This window comes from Schistosoma haematobium, chromosome 2, assembly GCF_000699445.3.
Source record: "Schistosoma haematobium chromosome 2, whole genome shotgun sequence".
In the NCBI taxonomy this organism is placed as follows: Eukaryota; Metazoa; Platyhelminthes; class Trematoda; order Strigeidida; family Schistosomatidae; genus Schistosoma; species Schistosoma haematobium.
The window spans coordinates 31,986,286-32,006,244 of NC_067197.1; the positions used below are offsets into that span (position 1 = coordinate 31,986,286).

A 19,959-nucleotide genomic window follows, 5' to 3' on the forward strand; every position below is an offset into this window, starting at 1 on the left:
ATATATTATGTAAGAATAAACTATAATACCGATAAACAATGAACTATCTGATACATTATTCAATATCAGTCAGTCAAAACGAAATGAGTATCGACCTAACTTGGGAAATGTGATATCATAATCATCACCAAGATAAATGATGGTGAATATAAATAGAAGTTGAAATAATGGTAATACTATCTAAATCTGGTACAAAAGAGAATATAAGAATTATAAATCGAAAAAAGAATGAGTGAAATTCGAGAGTGAAAAGTGTGAATTAATACGTACTTAGAAATTTCAACAAAGATACATTTATGGCAAATCAAACTGAATAAACGACTATTTTCATTATCCAAATCATCTTAGGATTAAAACCTGTGGTGATTGCGAAACCAGACTAAAATGCTGTCAAATGGTTCGAGGTAGTCAGAGAGAAGCCCTGGAATTGTGTTTCGTGTTGGTTGGCATTTATAATCTTGCTACTTGTGCAATTTGAACACACATTGCCGAGGTTCAGTCTGAGACGTTACCACAAAGCTATTCCGGCAAAACAAAAATGACACTAATCATTACTCAGTGATCGATCGATTCTAATGTAGGCCCCACATGGTTTCTTATTAGGAAGGTTATGAACAATTAATAAATTACGTATGGTACAATAACAAGTATTTAACTTTAATACCTTCAAAAGATTAAGTAGTGATAATTGAATGAATAGATAAGCGAATAGCAGGATTCCTGATAAGTTATTTTATGATCTATCAGATATTTAAACTCATTTGTCTGTTAATTAAACACAAATTATGTTACAGTATTACAATGAGTTTAAAAGTTGATAAATCCTTTAAAAACCCCTAAATTATCACCGATTAAACGTATTGACTAACTATATCAATGCCCTTATGATGATTCGCAGATTTATATTTTTATTCTACATTCATTTACTGTTAATTCTCAAAACAAACAAAATATTTTTAAAACAAAATGAATACAATACGAAAAAAGAAAGAAATTTATGCAATCACTCTTTAAAACTATATTTTATTCTGAAGTGGTTTGATGTTCAAGTTTATGTACACTGACAATTTGCTTATGTGAAATTCAACGACAACATTCTAAGGTATCTGGATCGAAGTAAATAAAGTAGGTTTGAGATTGTAACTTACTGAGGTCGAAAGCATCAACCAATGAATTATCAGCACCATATATATACTTATTTATTTCCATAATTACCCTTAAGTGGTAACAGTCAAATTATTACAAGTAAATAATATCTATGTCTTGAGGGTAAGAAGCCAACAAACTAATAATAAGCGAAAACAAAATAATAGTAAGGGTTTGATGCGTTACCCAAGTAACCTAAGTTTTATCAAACAGAATTGATCGAGTGAAGCTAAGAATAAAACGTAGACAATTCAATGATCGCATCAAAGCATTAAAAATAAACTATGAAAACTGAACAAAATACATTTAGAGAGGGAGAGAGAGATAATGGAAAATATTAGAAAAGCTAATTATTTAGTAGAAGGATGAATATACAAAGAGAACCACTATTCATTCACACACATATGACATTTGTTTGTTTGTTTTTCCTTAAAATAACAAAGAAATGATACTAGTAGTAACGGTTAGAAGATACAATATTTCTCCTTATCTCCACTTGGACAGAGAAAACATAAAAACAGGGAAATAAAGATGAAAGTATTTGTTGAAAAGCAAATGACAGCGAATAAAAATGTGTACCTAAAACAAGGCTAATAGTTGAATAAATGTGTCTAATAATAATTATAATGGTAATAATAAGGCAAATGTGAAATTCCTCAGACATATGAATCATTCAGTGAAACAGAGAAATTATAACCAGCTTAGTGATCAATGAATAGTTATTTTCAGCCGACAATAAGTAGCAAACACTTTTATTTATCATCAGATTTCACCTATTAGTATTGTTCTAGTAAATATACATGAATCTATCTAACTCGAAAATAATTTATTTTATTCATAGAAGCCGAAATCTGCCTACTGCCGAAGATAACCATTGGTTATTAGACATTATAGATAAATAATAATAATAATTCTCCAGGCACAGGCGTATGTACTTGGTTTTGAATGGTGCATTTTGTGTGATGGCTAATGGTAAAATCCGCCTATTTAAGGTGGGTTCGAACACAAAGTTCATTTGTAGTATGAAGAGAAAGGGTGGTTGTTGACAAACGTTATTTTGCTTCTCAAGACAAAACAAATCTGTATGTATTAGTTGTTAATCAATAGTGGAGAGTGTAGAAAAAATAAACACTTATAGTTTTGCGTAAACACCAGGTAGGATGAAAACAAGATTTGTTGTACCTTCAATAAGTTGACAAATTAATCCCAACCAAATACGATTCCTACATTAACTTATTAACCATTAAACACAAAAAATAACTAGTAGAAATGTACCATGACAAAATGCTCAAAAAAACTTCATTCAAGTCAACTTGATGCCCTGGGTTTTTTAAATATGTTAATATAGAACTGTTAGTCGTCTTTAGTTGCCGTTTTCTAAATAATGAAGGATCATGTTCAGAAAGCCAAAGACGAAATCGACTAATTGTATTCGATGTAATTGGTTGTACAACTGAAAATAAACACATAAATACATATAGAAGAGATATGTCTTTGTTTTTAAATGTTAAGACCAGTAGATTGAAAAAAATGTTTGTCGAAAATACGCAGACACGACTTGTCTTACTAACCTGGCTAAGACAAAATCAATTTTTCGTATCATGCAATAAAGAAGCAGCTAGCACAAATTCTACACGCATTTGACAAAAAAAATCATTAAGCATGATCCAAAAGATTACTTTTAGAGTATGTTGATTAGAGAGATGGCAGTCAAAAATAAAGTCATGATGGCATTAGATCTGTCATATCTATTCAATAACGTCTCTCTATTAGGAACAATTGAAATTCTATGCAGTGAGCGTACTGAGCAACGCATAGGAACTGGGACTCCGATCTCTACATCAAAATAGGTGCACGATGAATGTGCAGTTCTGATTCAGTAAATTCTACAGATAGTCGAATGAATGAACGGGTATTATTGAGTTTATCATTATATTAATTTATATTACCATGTCACTCATAAATATTATGAAAATATCGTCTATGCAACGACTGTAAACTGCTAGCTGATCTTCTACATTTTAGAGAGGTCTATTGTCCCACTAAGCTCGAAAAATATTTGCTAAAAGTGATCCCCATAGTAATCACACAGTTACATGAAAAGTAACTTAGTGTAAGGACCGTATAACTAAGAAATAATCAAAGCAAGAAATATCGTTAATCTAGCAGACTGAAAACAGTCTACACTATTTATTTGTCAAAACAAATAAACATTGGTACAAGGAGGCACCAAATACATACGCGACACACAAATCGAACGATTTGTGTGAGAACTGGAATACTATCCTACACTATTTAAATCACATAACAGTGATGTTAATGAGATAGAAATGAATAAAAAGCTTTGTGTGTACCATACATCAAAAGATATATAATGCAAGCGAAGAAAACATAATTATCCAAGTTACATAATCGAAAATAACTTAATTAATTGCTGGAACAATCAATAAAACGTACATTGTAACATAAGTTCATAAACTGGTTCAGGGCAACCTTCAGGACAAAACATTCGTGTACCTCTTTCTAATAAAACATAAACATCTTGTAATTCAACACCTGGATATGGTGTTTTTCCATAGGTGGCAATTTCCCATAACAATATACCAAATGCCCATACATCTGATTTAGTTGAAAACAGATTATAGACTAAACCTTCTGGTGCTGTCCATTTTATAGGAAATTTAGCGCCTTCATGAGCTCGATAAGTAAGATCACGTTCTATACAACGAGCTAAACCAAAATCTGCCACTTTAATGGTATGTTGTGTGCCAACTAGACAATTGCGGGCTGCTAAATCACTATACAGTGAAGAAAAACATTGTAATAAAAAGAAAACGATTTGTTAGGGTACAACGGATAACATTCTGAATAACGAATTCATGTACTCAACAAAAATTAAACTAGATAATCATTTCATCATTGAATTAGATTTAAGTCCAACTACACGTTTGTCAAGTGTGTTTTAAAATAACAAACTTCCAGGAAAACACATAAACAGAGAATGATCAATAATAAAAATTTGATCTTAAATTTATTTATCTAACAGTTAAATTCATTCTATATAACATTATTGATTCGAGTCATGATAAACTGTTTATATGACGAACAGTAAGGTTTCTCAACACGAAGGATTGTTTGCATTGAAACACTGGTCATTTTCTTCAAGACAACAAACAATTTATCATATTAATTATACGTGAATTGAACGGTTAATTACTGGACGCTAATTATAAATATTTTGCGAACATTTCCAAAACAGCTATTAAATGATAATTGTGTTTTTTTGTATGTAAAACATTATTTTTTCCTTTAAGAGTATCTCTTCGCACAGTGTATTTATTTGAACACATAAATATTGATACAAGAGAACACCAAATATACATGCACCACACAAAACAATGACAATCGGAAGAGAAAAAAAAGAAAGTAAGGTGAGTATAAGAAAAAAAAGAAAAGATTAGTGTAACGTAGTGTAATAATAATAATAATAATGGGGGGAACAGAAAGGTACAAACAGAAAAATTCTTTCACTTAAGGAAGATACAACCACTTTTTATGAAAAAAGTAAACGAAGGTTACAGCAGGATCGCCACTGGCTTCTATTCTGATCCATTCCTGATAACGTCTCTACCCACTGTGTAGCACCATCTCTCGGACCCCAGCCACGGAGTCGTGAAGGATCAACAGAAGTCAGTCCCGTGCAGCTTTCTTTCATACCACGACACCATTTCATACGCTGACTACCTCTCCGCTTTTTCCAACTAGTCCCAGAGTCAACAAATAATGCACGACGTGGAATTGTCTGGGACGACATTCATAGAACATATCCAAGCCACCGAAGTCGACGTTTCAAGATGGTGACACCAATCGGATTATCATCTCTGTGCCCGAACACACGATGCCGAACCCCTGCATCACTAACATGGTGTTGCCACTGAATGTTAGCAATCCTTCGGAGACAACGATGATCGAACACAGAGTCATCTAACATCCTCAACTCGGAAAGGCCAGGTTTCACAAGCATACAGCAGAACTGCTCTCACCGACGCGTTGTAGATCCAACCTTTTACAGACAGACTGACATCACGAAGGCGCCAAACATGGCCCACATTGGCATAAGCCGCTCTGGCTTTCACTATACGTGCATTGATCTCATCGCTCACGCCACAACCAGCACTTATGCAGCTACCCAGATACACGAACTTCTCGACTACTTTTATCTGCTCACCATCCAGGGTGAATACAGGATTAGAATCCTGCCAGTCTTGTAGAAGTACTTTGCACTTCGGAGATGCAAAGCACATACCATACCTACGGACACTAATTAGCAAGTGATTAAGTGCGGATTGCATGGCTTGGGCATTATCCCACAGTAAGAAAATATCATCCGCATACTCAAGGTCGAGAAGTCTTTCTCCAGGCAACAGATCCACACCGCCATTACTTACATCCATCAGCTGTTTCCAGAATGTCATCGATGGCAAAGTTGAAGAGGAATGCTGTGATTGGACAATCCAGTCTTACCCCACTGCTTGAATGGAACAATGGAGAAATCTACATTAAATTTGAAAGCAAACACTTAATTTAGTTCAAAAGTGAGAATAATGATGATAGGAGTGTAGTGATATTAAAATTATGCAGTGAAACAGATTTCTATAGAGTAAAGAAATCCCTGACCAGAATCGTTTTTCTGATAAATTTATGGGTAATGTGATGGTATAAAGGTTTTCTGCGAATTTGTTTAGAAGAAATCTCGACAATTAAAATCAATGAATAGAATGCTAATCGACGGTTTTTGAACAAGCTACGAAGTACAACGGAATTCAATAGCTTGGACGCAATCAGAAGCAGACTTATCCCCCGATAGTTGTTACAGGAACGAAGTGAACCCTTTCTAAATATAGGGACAACTATGGACTCATTACATGACGTTGGAACACTCTCTAGCTCCTAGACCTTTGTAAACAACACAGTAATTTCCTTAGCCAGGAAGTCACCACTATCTTTAAAAAGAGCCGAATATAAGTCATCAGGGCCCAGTGATTTGTAGCGTTTCAAGAGTTGGAGTTACTTGCGAACTTCCGCCTCATTTGGTGGACCAGTTGTCACCAGCCATGGAGGGCAGGACAATCTGACCGATGTTGCCGGACCAGCAGGCCAGTGGAACTGCCCTTCGAAGAATTCTGCCCATCGTCCAAGACGTCAATGGATGTTAGTGACTGGCATCCCGTCTTCCTCACAGATTGTTTCGCTCACACCAGACTTCTTGCTGCCAGTGGCTCGGATGAGTTGGAGGAGCTTCCGGTAATTACGAGATGCAGCTGCTGCTTCCAGCTCACTAGCACGCTCCGACCAGCAGGATTCTCGGTCCTTACGCAAGCTTTGCCCGATTTCATTACGTAACAGTATTCGTTTGTGGTCAAACTCACGGTTACCCGGAGTAGACCGACGGGGTTCAATGAGTTGTAAGGAACCTGAAGAAACCCAGTGCTTATGAGCGGGACGTTTCGCGAACCCACAACTGAATTTACTTGCCATTTCCATGGCGTCATAAAGTTGCAACCAATGCTCATCTATACTTTTCGGTGGAATGGTAGCTAGACTAGAAACTAGCTCGGTTCGATTCTTACTTGCAACAGAAGTTGCAACCAGCTTGCTAACATCAATCCGTTGGTGGCGGTCACTTCGTTGTCCACTGAAAAGTAAGGTAAGATTGGATTAGACCAAGGCATGGTCAGAGTCCAGATAGGTACTCCAAAAGGAGCGGCAGTCTTGTACACAAGCACGCCAGCGGTAGCTGATCGCGATGTGATCAATCTGAGTCCAAGTTTGAGATGAGGAGGGAGGACGCTAGGTGGCACGTCGGCGATGACTATGCCGAAAGTTAGTGCTAGCCAGAAAATACTCTCATATGGCTACACGTATACAGCCACTATCAGGGAAGTCATAATCACTGACATCTCGTAGAGCGAGTGTTTGTTTTACAAAAGTGAGAGGACGAAAATCGAATGTCCAGAGCTTTAACCAGGTTGGTCGATACAGAGCATCCATTCAGGGAAGTTGGAAAACCCTGGTTTCAAACAAATGGTGAATATGGGCCACAGGATCCTGAGGGAACAAATGACGTATGAACCTGTTGTTAGCCACCGAATACCATGAGGCTGCATCTTCAGACACTGCCCCACTGCCTTGTGGATTCAGTCAGTCAGTCAGTAACAACGTAGAACTTCGTACGTACGTACATCAGTTCGAGTTGCCACACCACATTAGCACAGAGATGTAGTTGTCGATTCAAATCCCGTAGTGGTAGAGACAGTAAAAGTATAAGCAGTAATCGGAAAGATTAGTGTTTGGAGATGTTATTTAAAGAGTATAATCCAGTGAAATAAATTTGGGAAGAAAAAAAAAGAGACAAAGAGGGATCAGGAGATTAGAATTTGGAAGAACACAAAAAGTTAACGCACCTGAGCCATTGCAAACTGTTTTGAGCCATGTCATTCAGGGTCTCTAACCATCGGTTGCTATCATCTCGCGGTCCCCAATCAGGTAGTCTATACCTACCAGCATGGCTCAGTCCACTTGTCAGTGACTTCATGGACTTGTGCCATGTTTCGGTCTGGCCGCCCCTAGCTTTCTTCCAATCTACTCCTATACAACAAAACATCGCACGTCGAGGCAGTCGGTGGTTGGGCATACGTAACACGTGTCCTAGCCATCTCAACTGACGATGTTTCACTACTTCATCAATGGATTTGCCATCCTTACCTAGTACCCGTTTCCTAGCAACTGCGTTACTTACTCGATGGTCCCATGATATACGAGCAATGTTTCGAAGACACCTATGATCGAGTACTAGTAACCTACGGATATCCTCTACTCTTACCGGTCATGTTTCACTGCCATAAAGTAGGACGGAACGATCTGCTGCGCAGTAAACACGTCCTGTGGTTGATAGACGGATATCTCGCCTACGCCATAAATGACGCAAGTTGGCAAAAGCTAGTCGAGCCTTCTGTATCCGTGCTGAGGTTTCGTCACATACCAAACCACAAAGGCTGATGAGACTCCCAAGATAAGTGAGGCGATCGACACGTTCAACTACTTCACTCCCTATCATTAGTTCGGGTGTCAATACAACCCAATCCTGAAGCAACATTTTGCATTTCGAGGGGGAGAATCGCATCCCGAACATGCTTGCATTGTTGCTTATAATGGTCATCGTCTTCACCAAATAGAACTATGTCATTGGCGTATTCTAAGTCAACAAGTGAATCTCCTGGTAGAAGTTCAACCCCTGGAAATTTAGATGAGGAAAGTGTTATTTCTAAAAGTGCGTCAATGACAAAGTCAAACAAGAATGGAGAGAGTGGGCAGCCCTGACGAACATCACTTGAGGTAATCAATTCCGATGACAGTTTGCCAAAAGCCCCCACTCAGCCAGTTGTGTTCGAGTAGAGAGCCTTTACAAGGTTAATGTACTTCTTCGGTACTCCTTTCAGTGACAAACACTGCCATAGAACCTTACGATCAACTGAGTTGAATGCTGCCTTAAGGTCGAGAAATACCACGATTGTGGGGCGTCTGAACGTGTGTGTGTTCTAGAACCTGACGTAGTGTGAATATTTGGTCTATACAGCCTGATTTTCTCTAGTCTGCTCTTCACGAGATTTAGTTAGGCGTCAAAGTATTATTGAAGCTAATACTTTCGACACTATATTAGTCAAACTGATTCTTCTGTGATTGTCACAAGAGGGCTCTTGTCCTTTCTTATAGACTGGCACAATCAGTGATTGAGACCAGTCGGATTGGATTAAGTCCAGATCCCAGATTCTACCTAAGACCTCAGTCAATCTCACTGCTAATACTGGACCACCATCTTTAAAATTTTCAGGGGGTAAAACTGTCAGCGCCTGCTGCTCTCCCACGCTTCAGATTTCCTATAGCTTTTTCAACTTCGTAAAGAGTTGGAGGACCTACATTAACTTGCCATTCAGGTCGACTGGAGATCGTGGGAAACCGAAGTGTGGCTGAAGGCCAGTTGAACTGATCCCTAAAGTGTTCCGCCCATCGATCCAATCTCCTGGATTGAGAATGTATAATATGTCCATCTTTCTCTGAGATTGTTCCTAATACCGATTTCCTTAACAATTCTGAACAATTGCCTGCTATTTCCTATTGCCCCTGCCTTTTCCATCTCTCTTGCTTTCGCTACCCACCACTGTTCGCGATCATTGCGTAGGCTTCTTGTCAGCTTGCGCTTAAGCTGAATCCGCTCTTCATTATGTTCAGAGCCAGGTGGAATGAGTTTCCGAGCATCTATCAGTGCGATAGATGATTCTGAGATCCAGTTTTGCTCCCTAACCTTCTGGTTTACCTTACTAGCAGATATCACTGCTGTTTCCACAGCTTTTCGGATATCATTCCATGCTGCATCGGGGTGGGCATCACATACATGGCTGCCTAACTGTTTTCCTAGTTGTTCCTGAAATATACTTTTAGCTTGACTAACATTAAATAGGACCGTAAGAGGTTTCCGTGCAGCGTCTTTCTTACGTCCAGTGAGACGCAAGTAAATAAGCGCTCGCACTAGAGCATGATCTGAATCTTAGCATGTGCTCTAGAATGAGCGACAGTCTTCTATCGAGCCCCACCATCGGTTCCTGATAGCAGTGTGATCTATTTAGGTCCAACGTTGGGACGAATTCGGGGGTCGCCATGTCAAAATATGTTTCTCCTTATGCTTAAAGTTAGTATTTGCAAGAAACAGGCGATTATCTGATCATAGCTGCAACAGACGGTCGCCATTATCTGTTCTTTGAGCCACGACACTATAAGATCCACTCAGGTGTCTTTCCCTTTCACTTAGTTTACCTACTTGAGCATTCAAGTCACCAGCTACTATTACTACATCAAAGCGCCTAGCTTTTCGGAGAAGGTCGGAAAGCTTTCTGTAGAACTCATCTTTTACATCACCTGAGCTGCAGTCAGTGGGGGAATTGGCAGAGACGACGACGAGGCAACGACGAGTGTCCCTATCTTTCCGAGTCCTTATTGTTCAGTTTAGTCGGACAGCGCACAAACGACTGTCTACTGGGATCCACTCTAAGAGAGCTAGTTCTGCCCTAGGACTCAATGCTATACCTACGCCGGCGAGACCACGAAAAGCAGCATCTTGGCTTCCAGATACACGAAGTGTGAGTCGAGTTGGTTCTTTGTTTTGACATGGTGATCTCAAGTGAATGACGCTACTCAGATCCTGTATGCGCGTTTCGGAGACGCAGCACACATCGATGGCGCGAGATTCTAAAGTCCTAGCTAAGGACGCTTGTTGTCCTATTTAGCACAATGTTCGTACGTTATAAGCTCCAACATGAAGTTCAGAGCGTGCTTCCAGGAGACCAGGAATAGCGTTCCGCGTACTCGAATCGCTTGCCCTAGCGGTGCGAGGTGATAAAGGGACGTGAGAAGGGTTAGTCGTGGAGATAAGAGAGGTGTGAGGTCAGTCAGTCAGCTACAACGTAGGACCAGGCACATATGTGCATCGGTTCAGGTTGCCATACCACATCAGCACAACAAGATGAACACCGGATTCATAGCAGTGGCTAGGTCAAAGGTGGTAATATATAAGAGAAAGATCGCATACAGAGATATAGTACAAGAAGAAAAAATTGGTTCGTAGAAAGAAAGATATGAAGCGATTTTAATCTCTTAGTTTAAAGGAAGACAGGGAATGCATACACCGACGCCATTGTGATCGATTCTGAGCCATGTCACCAAGAGTCTACAACCATTGGTTACGAAAGTCACGCGAACCCCAACCAAGTAGTCTGCATCTACAAACATGGCTCAGACTAGAAGTTAGTGACTTCAAGCACTGATGCCACGTTTTGGTTTGGCCGCCCCTAACTTTCTTCCAACCATCTCCAATACCGGATAGCATTGCACGTCGTGGTAATCGGTGTTCAGGCAAACGTAACACGTGGCCCAACCATCTCAGTCGATGAAGATTCATAACCTCATCAACAGATTTAACATCATTCCCTAATACCCTGCGTCAAACCTCACTATTACTTACCCGGTGATCCCAGCAGATGCCAGCAATATTTCTAAGGCATCTGTGGTCAAATACTAATAGCTTACGAGTGTCTTCTACTCTTAATGGCCAAGTTTCGCTGCCGTAAATTAAGACTGAACGGACTGCCGCGCAGTATACTCGTCCTTTTATTGATAGACGGATATCTGGCCTTCGCCAAAGGTGACGTAAGTTGGCAAAAGCCAAACGAGCTTTTCGAATCCGTGCTGAGATTTCGTCAGACACCAACCCATTAGGGCTGATCAGACTTCCAAGATAAGTGAAGTTGCCAACGCGTTCGACTACTTTACTCTCTATCCTTAGTTCAGGTGTTAACGCAGACCAGTCCTGAAGCAATAACTTGCATTTACAGGGAGAGAAGCGCATTCCAAACATTCTGGCATTGTTGCCTAGTGCTACCAAAAGACTCTGCATTTTGTCAGCGTCTTCACCAAACAGGACTATATCATCTGCGTATTCTAAGTCGATAAGTGGACCTCCTGGTAGGAGATCAATACCCGAGAATTCAGTCGACGAGAATGTTATTTCCATCAGTAGGTCTATGATGAAGTTAAACAGAAATGGAGAAAGTGGACAGCCTTGACGGACACCACTCGAGGTTGCAAAAGTAGATGACAGTTCGCCATAAGCTCTGACTCGACTAGTAGTGTTCGAGTAAAGAGCCTTCACAAGGTTTATGTACTTCTGGGGTACGCCTTTCAATGACAGACACTGCCACAGAATCTCGCGGTCTACCGAGTCAAATGCTGCTTTTAAGTCGAGAAAGACCACCATTGTCGGACGTCGATAAGTATGCCTGTGTTCTAGAACCTGACGAATGGTGAATATGTGGTCGATGCAGCCACGACCAGGTCTGAAGCCAGCTTGGTTCTCTCGTGTTTGCAGTTCACGAGTCTTAGTTAGGCGTCTGATAATTATCGAGGCTAGTATTTTAGATGCTATGTTAGTCAAACTAATCCCTCTGTGGTTGTCACAGGATGATTTTGACCCTTTCTAATATATTGGGACGATAAGTGATTGTGACCAGTCAGATGGAATAACGTCTAACTCCCAGATTTTAGCTAAAATATTAGTCAACCTAATCGCTAAAATTGGACCTCCATCCTTAAAGACCTCTGGAGCCAATCCATCTGGACCAGCTGCCCTCCCTCGTTTCAGATTAACTATAGCCTTTTGAACTTCAGCAAGAGTTGGGGGACCTACTTCAATGTTCCATTCACACTGTCTGGGAATGGAGGGTAGTTGTAGAGTAACTGAAGGCCAGCTGAACTGTTCTCTGAAATGTTCCGACCATCGTTCTAAACGCCTGGACTGGGAGCAGATGAGTGTATCGTCTTTTTCCGATATAATCTCACTTACACTTGACTTATTAATTCCAGTTTCTTTTATTAGTCTGTAAGGCTGTCTTGTGTTCCCTATAGTCGCCGCCTTTTCCATCTCTTTTGCTTTCGTTGCCCACCACTGCTCACGGTCGTTTCTTAGTTTTTTTCTTTACCTAGATCTGATTTGTTTTTGCCCTTCATTGTGTTCGGAACCTGATGGGACGAGTTTGCGAGAATCCATCAGTGTGATAGACTTTGAAGAAATCCATTGGTTCTTTGAAACTCTGTGGTTTAAGTCACTAATAGATGTCACAGCTGCTTCCACAGCTGTTTGTATATCTTTCCAAGCAACATCTGGGTCAGCCTCGTCTTCAGAACTACCTAATCGTGACCTCAGTTGTTCCTGGAACCTACCTTTGGTTTTCTCGTTACTCAACTCAGTTCTAATTGGTCTTTTTAATGTGGCTTTTTTGCGTCCAGTGAGGCACAAGCAGATGCGTGCTCGTATTAGGGCATGGTCGGAGTCCAAGTAGGTACTCCAGAATGAGCGATAATCTTCTACCGACCCTCTCCAACGATGACTGATGGCAATATGGTCTATTTGAGTCCATCGTTGGCTTGGTGCAGTCGGTCGCCACGTTAGACGATGTCTCTCCTTATGCTTAAAATTTGTGTTTGCTAAAAATAAGCGATTGTCTGAGCACAGTTGCAGCAGACGATCACCATTATCTGTTCGCTGTGCCGGAATACTAAAATATCCACCTAAATGCCTTTCTGTTTGGTTTAAGCATTAAAGTCACCTGCAACGAGTACTATGTCTGAGCGTTTAGCTTTCTGAAGAAGTTCAGAAAGCTTTCTGTAAAATTCATCTTTCACATCGTCTGAGCTGCAGTCAGTGGGAGCGTAGGCAGAAACGACGAAAAGGCAACGACGTGTGTCCCTATACTTCCGAGTTCTTACGGAGCCGTTTAGCCGAACACCACATAGACGACTGTTGACGGGGATCCACTCTAACAGTGCTTGTTCCGCCCTCATGCTTAGTGCTATGCATACACCTGCCAGTCCACGAGAACTGGCCATCGGGTCACCAGATACACGGAGGGTGTATCTCGTTGGCTCTCCGTTTTGCTGAGGTGAGGTCAAGTGAATGACCACACTGGAATCCTGTATGCGTGTTTCGGAGACACAGCATACATCAATGGAAAGAGACTCTAGGGTTTTAGCCAAGGAAACCCGCTGACCGATTTGACATAGGGTGCGTACATTGAAGGCTCCAATGTGTAGTGTGGAGCGAGGTTTCAGTAGACCTGGGACAGAGTTTTGAGCACTAGAATCGTTGGCTATGGTGACACTTGAGGAGGAAGCCGAAAAAAGACGTTTAGAGTTTGAAGTTGATGTAGGAGGAATAATAGGAATTGAAGAGGAAGGTTGATTATGAATACGGTGGTCTTGAGTGCTGTTAGAGGTATGAGGGCGGTTATCACTTCCCGGTTGCCCACACCGTGGAAGGGTTCTTCTGGAGGTGCCCGAAAAGGAAATCGCATTAGAAGTGGTCTTAGTGACCTGGGAGCGTGACCGCAGTGCCCAAGGGACAACTGCTTGAGGCCGGTCGCGCACGGCCTTTTCGTGGGAGGTTTTTGACGTGTTAGCTCCGTTCTTCAAAGGGCCTTACCGCCGGAGACGGAAATCCGTGAGGTAAGGTGAGGTGCGCATTTTTAGGGTCGACCTTTTCTAACCCCACCCCTCCTTGTGGGAAGGCAGCATCGCTGTCATGCTGGTTGTCTGAAGGAAACACCTTACTGCTGTCACACCTCTAAACAGTCGGCAGTACGACTTCGTCTTCGGACCCTGGGTTTGTTGCTTTTAGTCTTACCGCTCTTCAACCGACCTGTCTGACATAGTAGGACCTCGAGGAACGGTTGTTCCGGCCAGTATAGCTCGGTTGCTTCATTACGATAGGCAAGCCCGACCACCACGTCAAGGTAGCAACAACGGTCGGGAGAGGTGTGAGGAGGTGTAGGGAGGATTTGAATGTGACCAATTTAGTCTCGTGTGCTGTTATGGGTAGGAGGGCTGGTGTCACTTCCCGGCTGCCCACACCGTGGAAGGGTATTTCTTGAGGATCTCTAGGTCAAAGGTTCGGGGAATGACCCTCTAAGTAAACCACCTGCATCGGTTTGGACATCCGAGCATTATCCCAGTCCTCACACAAATGGAATGGTAAAGTGTGGCACATATATTTAGTGCTTCCTTGTACTAATATTTATGTGTTTAAATAACAAATATAGAATGAATTTCTAAACTTGATTTTCAACTGCTTTAATATTCATATTATAAATCTTCACGGTTTTAGACAATTTTTCGCGAGTTTCTTCATAACAATGTTTTCGTGGGATTGTACAAACGTTCATCCAAAGAATCTTTTTCAATTTCTCTCTAAATTGAAATGTTACGCTGTTAGTTTTGAGATTAGTTTTTGTACTTACATCCTACATTTAATCAACGTGTATTTAAAACAGCATTAAAATTAGCCCTTTACCTCAAAATTATCGTAATAATAGGAGTAGAAAAGTTGTAATTATAAAATGTAAACTGGACAAATTGTTTTTAGGTAGTTCATCAAAAAATTTTAATGGTGTGATTACTTGTCGATCTCAGTCGGAGACATTCATTAGTCTTATTTATATACGTTCATTGCATTTATTTATTTATTCAAACACATAGACATTGGTACAAGGGGGAACCAAATATATATGTGCCACACAACCCATTCAGTTCGTCAGGGCTGTGATATTGCCCAGGTGCCCAGGCGGAAGTAGGTGATTTTCTTAGAGGTTCACACCCGGAGCCTTCAACCTAAAGGTCTGATCCAAGAAAGGCAGTGGAGCAATGTCAAGAGATACAGTCCCATGGTAGCCGGTGGCCAATAATTGGTTCGTACGCCATTTATTCCCTCAGGATTCTGGAGCCCATGTGCACCATTGATTTGGAATCAGGGTTTTCCAACTTTATTGAGCTATTTTTATAATCTTATCGATTACTTGTTCCATTCAATTACAATTTTTACTGTACCATTATGATGTGCAGGATAACATTTGATTGATACTTGTATCATAATTAATTTTAAACCGATCAGAAAGAAAAATTAAATACTGTATCATTTAATTGATTGTATTTCGACAATATGTAGGGGTATTATTGTTTCATTTGCTATTATCCACCACTAAATAATGAATGTATAATAACTAGGCTCAAGCGACAAAATAGGGAATTTTATTTACTAGAATGATTAAAACATGTTAACTGGACTCTAGGATTCAGATGAATGGAGGAAAAAATCAAAGTTAAGAAAAAATACTCACTTTCACAGTATGATTATGATATATTCAAGCTAAAAAAGTGCTTATGTCACGTATACAATATGAAGCCTATAATTTTTTCGAGAACGTTATACATGATAAAACCTTGGAGTAAGTACAATGTTACGTCAAATATATATGGATGTAGAATGTGCTTCCTGTAAAGCTTCAGTAACAAAGTTATAATACAAATATGTAGCATGTCTGTCTGTATTAATAACCATAAATTATATTATACACCTAAAGTAATAATTTATCTCAGTAACTTGTAATAACTATTTTGAAAGTCGGTGGATGTAGTCAAACGATAGTTCGGATAAATAAATAAAAACTAAGTGTACTTTAAAAATGCCAGTTAGTATAGATCAAATATGAAAAGTTCATCAATGAAAACTATAAACTATATGGTTAATAATGAATATTAACACAATAAGTGGATAGCTATTACTGAATCGAAATTATTGCATGAATCCAATAGGCGATAAGCAATAGTAATTACTATTGTCTGTTGTCAGTTTCAGTGTTACTTCTCAGATCTATATAGAAGTCGTATAATTTATTTGTGATAAGGAATCAAAATAAAGTGTATGCAAATCACTAAAAAATTTTATCATTGTGGGGATTTGTGGAGATTGTAGTGTTTTAACAGTTGAATTCACGAGTCAATCTCAGCCAGACCGCCATTAAAAACCTGGAAGCAACGGAAGGTCGTCTCATCCTAGTGTGGGACTCCTCAGGAGTGAGCACCCACGATCCCGTACTCGGGACTCCACCCCAGGACATTCCGTCTCGCACGTGAACGCTCAACCTCTAGAGCACTAAGTCAGCATCCAACAGTCTTAATGTCTAACTTTGATCGATTCATGATCTTGTGCAACTCTTCATCCATTGACTGAGATGGATAGCTATCTCACATCGGAAACGGACTGGACTTCACTGGTCACAGTTTCTCACTAGAACTCCAGGAAATCCATATTGAAGCTAGTCACTAGTGAGTACATGATTATCATCAGTATGGGGATCTGTGGAGATTGTAGTATTTTAAACAGTCCAGTACCTCCAGGTTTTCAATGATGATCTAGATTAGATCGATTCGTGAATACAACGTTTAAAATTTAATAATCATAAAAGATAACACAGATAAATGAACAGAAAACTAAACCATAATTATGAGTGATAGTTATTATTCAATAATAAATTAGTTCACTTTTGTTTAATTTTATACAAGATAATATCTACATTAAAGTGAGTAAAATCAGTTTTAATTTAGAAATTTAAAAAAAACAGTGGCATGAGAAATCATGGATTGAACATAAACAACCAAAACAACTCACCGATGTATAAAGTTGTGTTGTTCCAAATAAGCCATACCTCTAGCAACTTGAGTTGCCATATGTAATAAAACTGAAGGTGTTAATTCTGTTCTAGGATGTGTACGCAAATAATCTAACAAGTTCCCATTACACATAAATTCTGTGACAATATAATAAGGTGGTTCCCGAGTACATGCACCTTTAGAGAAAAAATTTAAAAGAAAATATGCAAGTGGCTCGTAGTTGTCATGATAAATTAAAAGAATGGATTATGAACATCTAATAAATGATGTATCATCTGACAGTAATTAATGACAACACATTCATAGAGAATATGTGAAGCTTACATTTACTGCAAAAACAATTTGCAAATGGTGCCAAGTCAACATAAACTGAGTTTGGGCACCCGGGCAGTATTCCAGGCCTCACACAAATCCAAATCATTCGATTTATGTGGCTCATATATATTTGGTGCCTCCTTGTACCAATGTTTATGTGTTTAAATAAATAATATTAAATAAAGCATACTTAGAGCTAGCAGTATATATTTGAAAAAAGTGACTTCATCCAGATCAAAAGTTTTGACAGCGAAATAGTTCTTCCTAGTTTTCAATGTATGCCATTAACTAAAGTCAGTCTATGATGCAAACTATGAAGTGCAAGTTATATGTTTTCGATTATTTGGAATGAATCGAGGAAAAATGTGTTAGTAAAACTCGCAAAAAATTCTGTGTACTTACCTAACAAAGTCACAAGATTTGGATGTCTTAAGCTTTTCATCAAACGAGCCTCTTCTAAAAATTCATCACGAACTGTGACATTTTCCTGGAAAAATTAATTTTTAAGAAACACATATCATATACTTATTCAGGATCGAATCATCAAAACAAACTACATTTCAACAATCGTCAACTCATAAATAAAATGGGTGAAATGAAAAACTATTAGCACACAAAAAATATTCGTCATATTACCTAAAAAATTGGAATGATTCCAACTTTAGACAATTGAGTCCAAACTAATAATATACTACAATATCTCAATCATTTCTCAATAACATTTCAACCATTCTTGACGCACGCTTTTATTGTCTTCCCAAAAAAATCTTGCTGTACAACTACTTGTAAGTAATATAGCTTGTAAATAGTATTGAAAAGGGACAATATATAAAAGATAAAGAAACTAATGGAGACTTAAAGGATTTTGGCCAGCAAAAGCAAAAACTCGAACAGTAAAGCTAAAAGCAGAATTACTTAAGTATCCTTAGTAAAAGAATAGTAAGATAATAGAAGAATAAATAGTTGTGTGTATCATAAAACTACTACATTTAGATAAGAGATTCCATCTATCATAGTGAGGCTGTGATTAGTGAAATCTCTGGAATACAAAAGATTATTTGAACTTTTCTTAAGTATCACCAACTAATTACAGGATAAAAGAAATGTTGAAATGCTTATTAAAGGTTTCATCGACTGAAACGGGTAGGATATATTTATAAACCAATACACTAACCCTACTAAGTAACACAGCATGTGATATCAGGTTATTTATATAGAACAGTCGGTCACAGTAGACAAATCTAAAATAGGTAGTTGTGTGCAACGTGTGTTTACTGATTGTACGCACGCAGAGGGTTATTGAGGATTCCACTTACAAGCATCAATAGAATGGATCATTAATAATTCAGTAAAACATTAATAAGAAATCAGCGTAGTTGGTTCATAAGAACATAAGTCAACCATGTCTTTGTACTTCGATCCCATGAACAGTAACATAAATTATCACGAATCAAACTTATTTTGTGTACATACCATTTAAAGTGGATCGGTCAGGTTGAACTCAGGAGCAAATGAAAGATATAAATAATCATGCACAATCATTTCGCCTTATTGACTGTTTGGAATTACCATAATGACAACGTACTAGATGATACTAAAGTCCCTACTAACCAGTAGCTCAGAGCAGAATTCTTAAAATATTCACCAGCTTCTATAAACCTAATGCTATGAATTAGTTTAAAACACTATTAGAAAACTTAATAGAGATAAACTCATATCTAAACGACATTATTCACTCAACTTGTCGAGTAGAATATGTAACAGTTAAAGGATTATCAAAATAAAAACTAAATTAGAGAATATCTAGTTAAAATGTTATTGCAGTGGGTAAACTCGTACCTTAAGTGTTTTAACAGCAACTAATACATTATAAGGTTTCCATACAGCCTCATATACTACACCATACTGTCCTGATCCTGAAATTAAAAAGTCCGTAAAATAATAAAGATAAGTAATCTAAAATGAAAACATATGTGTACAACATCATAAGGAGTTCTAATTAAGCAGGATATTCTCGATCGGTTGGTTTTAAGCTTTTGTCATAAAATGGTGGTAGAGATGACAAGTATAAACAAATCAAAATCATTGGGAAAATAGGAAGCGAGTTTATACTGGTACATGGCACTTAGAGAATATAATATTTCACTTATACGATGTTACTGTAAAGGAAACTAGATTCCTAAAAAACATAACTTCTGAAATCAACAATTTCAAACCCATATAAGAACAATTGAGATCAACAAGCAAATCATTCAAATATTACCGAAGTTCAGTATAAAGTTGCGACTTACTGGTTTGGATGTTCAAAATTCAACCAGCTATAATTATGGTAGCTGAGTGGAATCGTTAACAACCCTCACACAAGTATGATTAACAGACAAATACATA

General features: G+C 38.8%; 1 protein-coding gene across 1 annotated transcript in view; it reads right to left on the reverse strand.

Annotated features, from left to right (window-relative positions):
- Window positions 1-19,959, reverse strand: part of ABL2_1 (Tyrosine-protein kinase abl2) — a 42,366-nt gene that overhangs the window by 9,071 nt on the left and 13,336 nt on the right. Inside the window, exons 5-8 of the mRNA XM_051214962.1 lie at window positions 19,411-19,487; window positions 17,974-18,058; window positions 17,255-17,432; window positions 3,604-3,944 (exon numbers count right to left, since the gene is read on the reverse strand). Of these exons, the coding sequence (XP_051068148.1) occupies window positions 3,604-3,944; window positions 17,255-17,432; window positions 17,974-18,058; window positions 19,411-19,487 (681 nt within the window). The remainder of the gene's footprint in view (window positions 1-3,603; window positions 3,945-17,254; window positions 17,433-17,973; window positions 18,059-19,410; window positions 19,488-19,959) is intronic.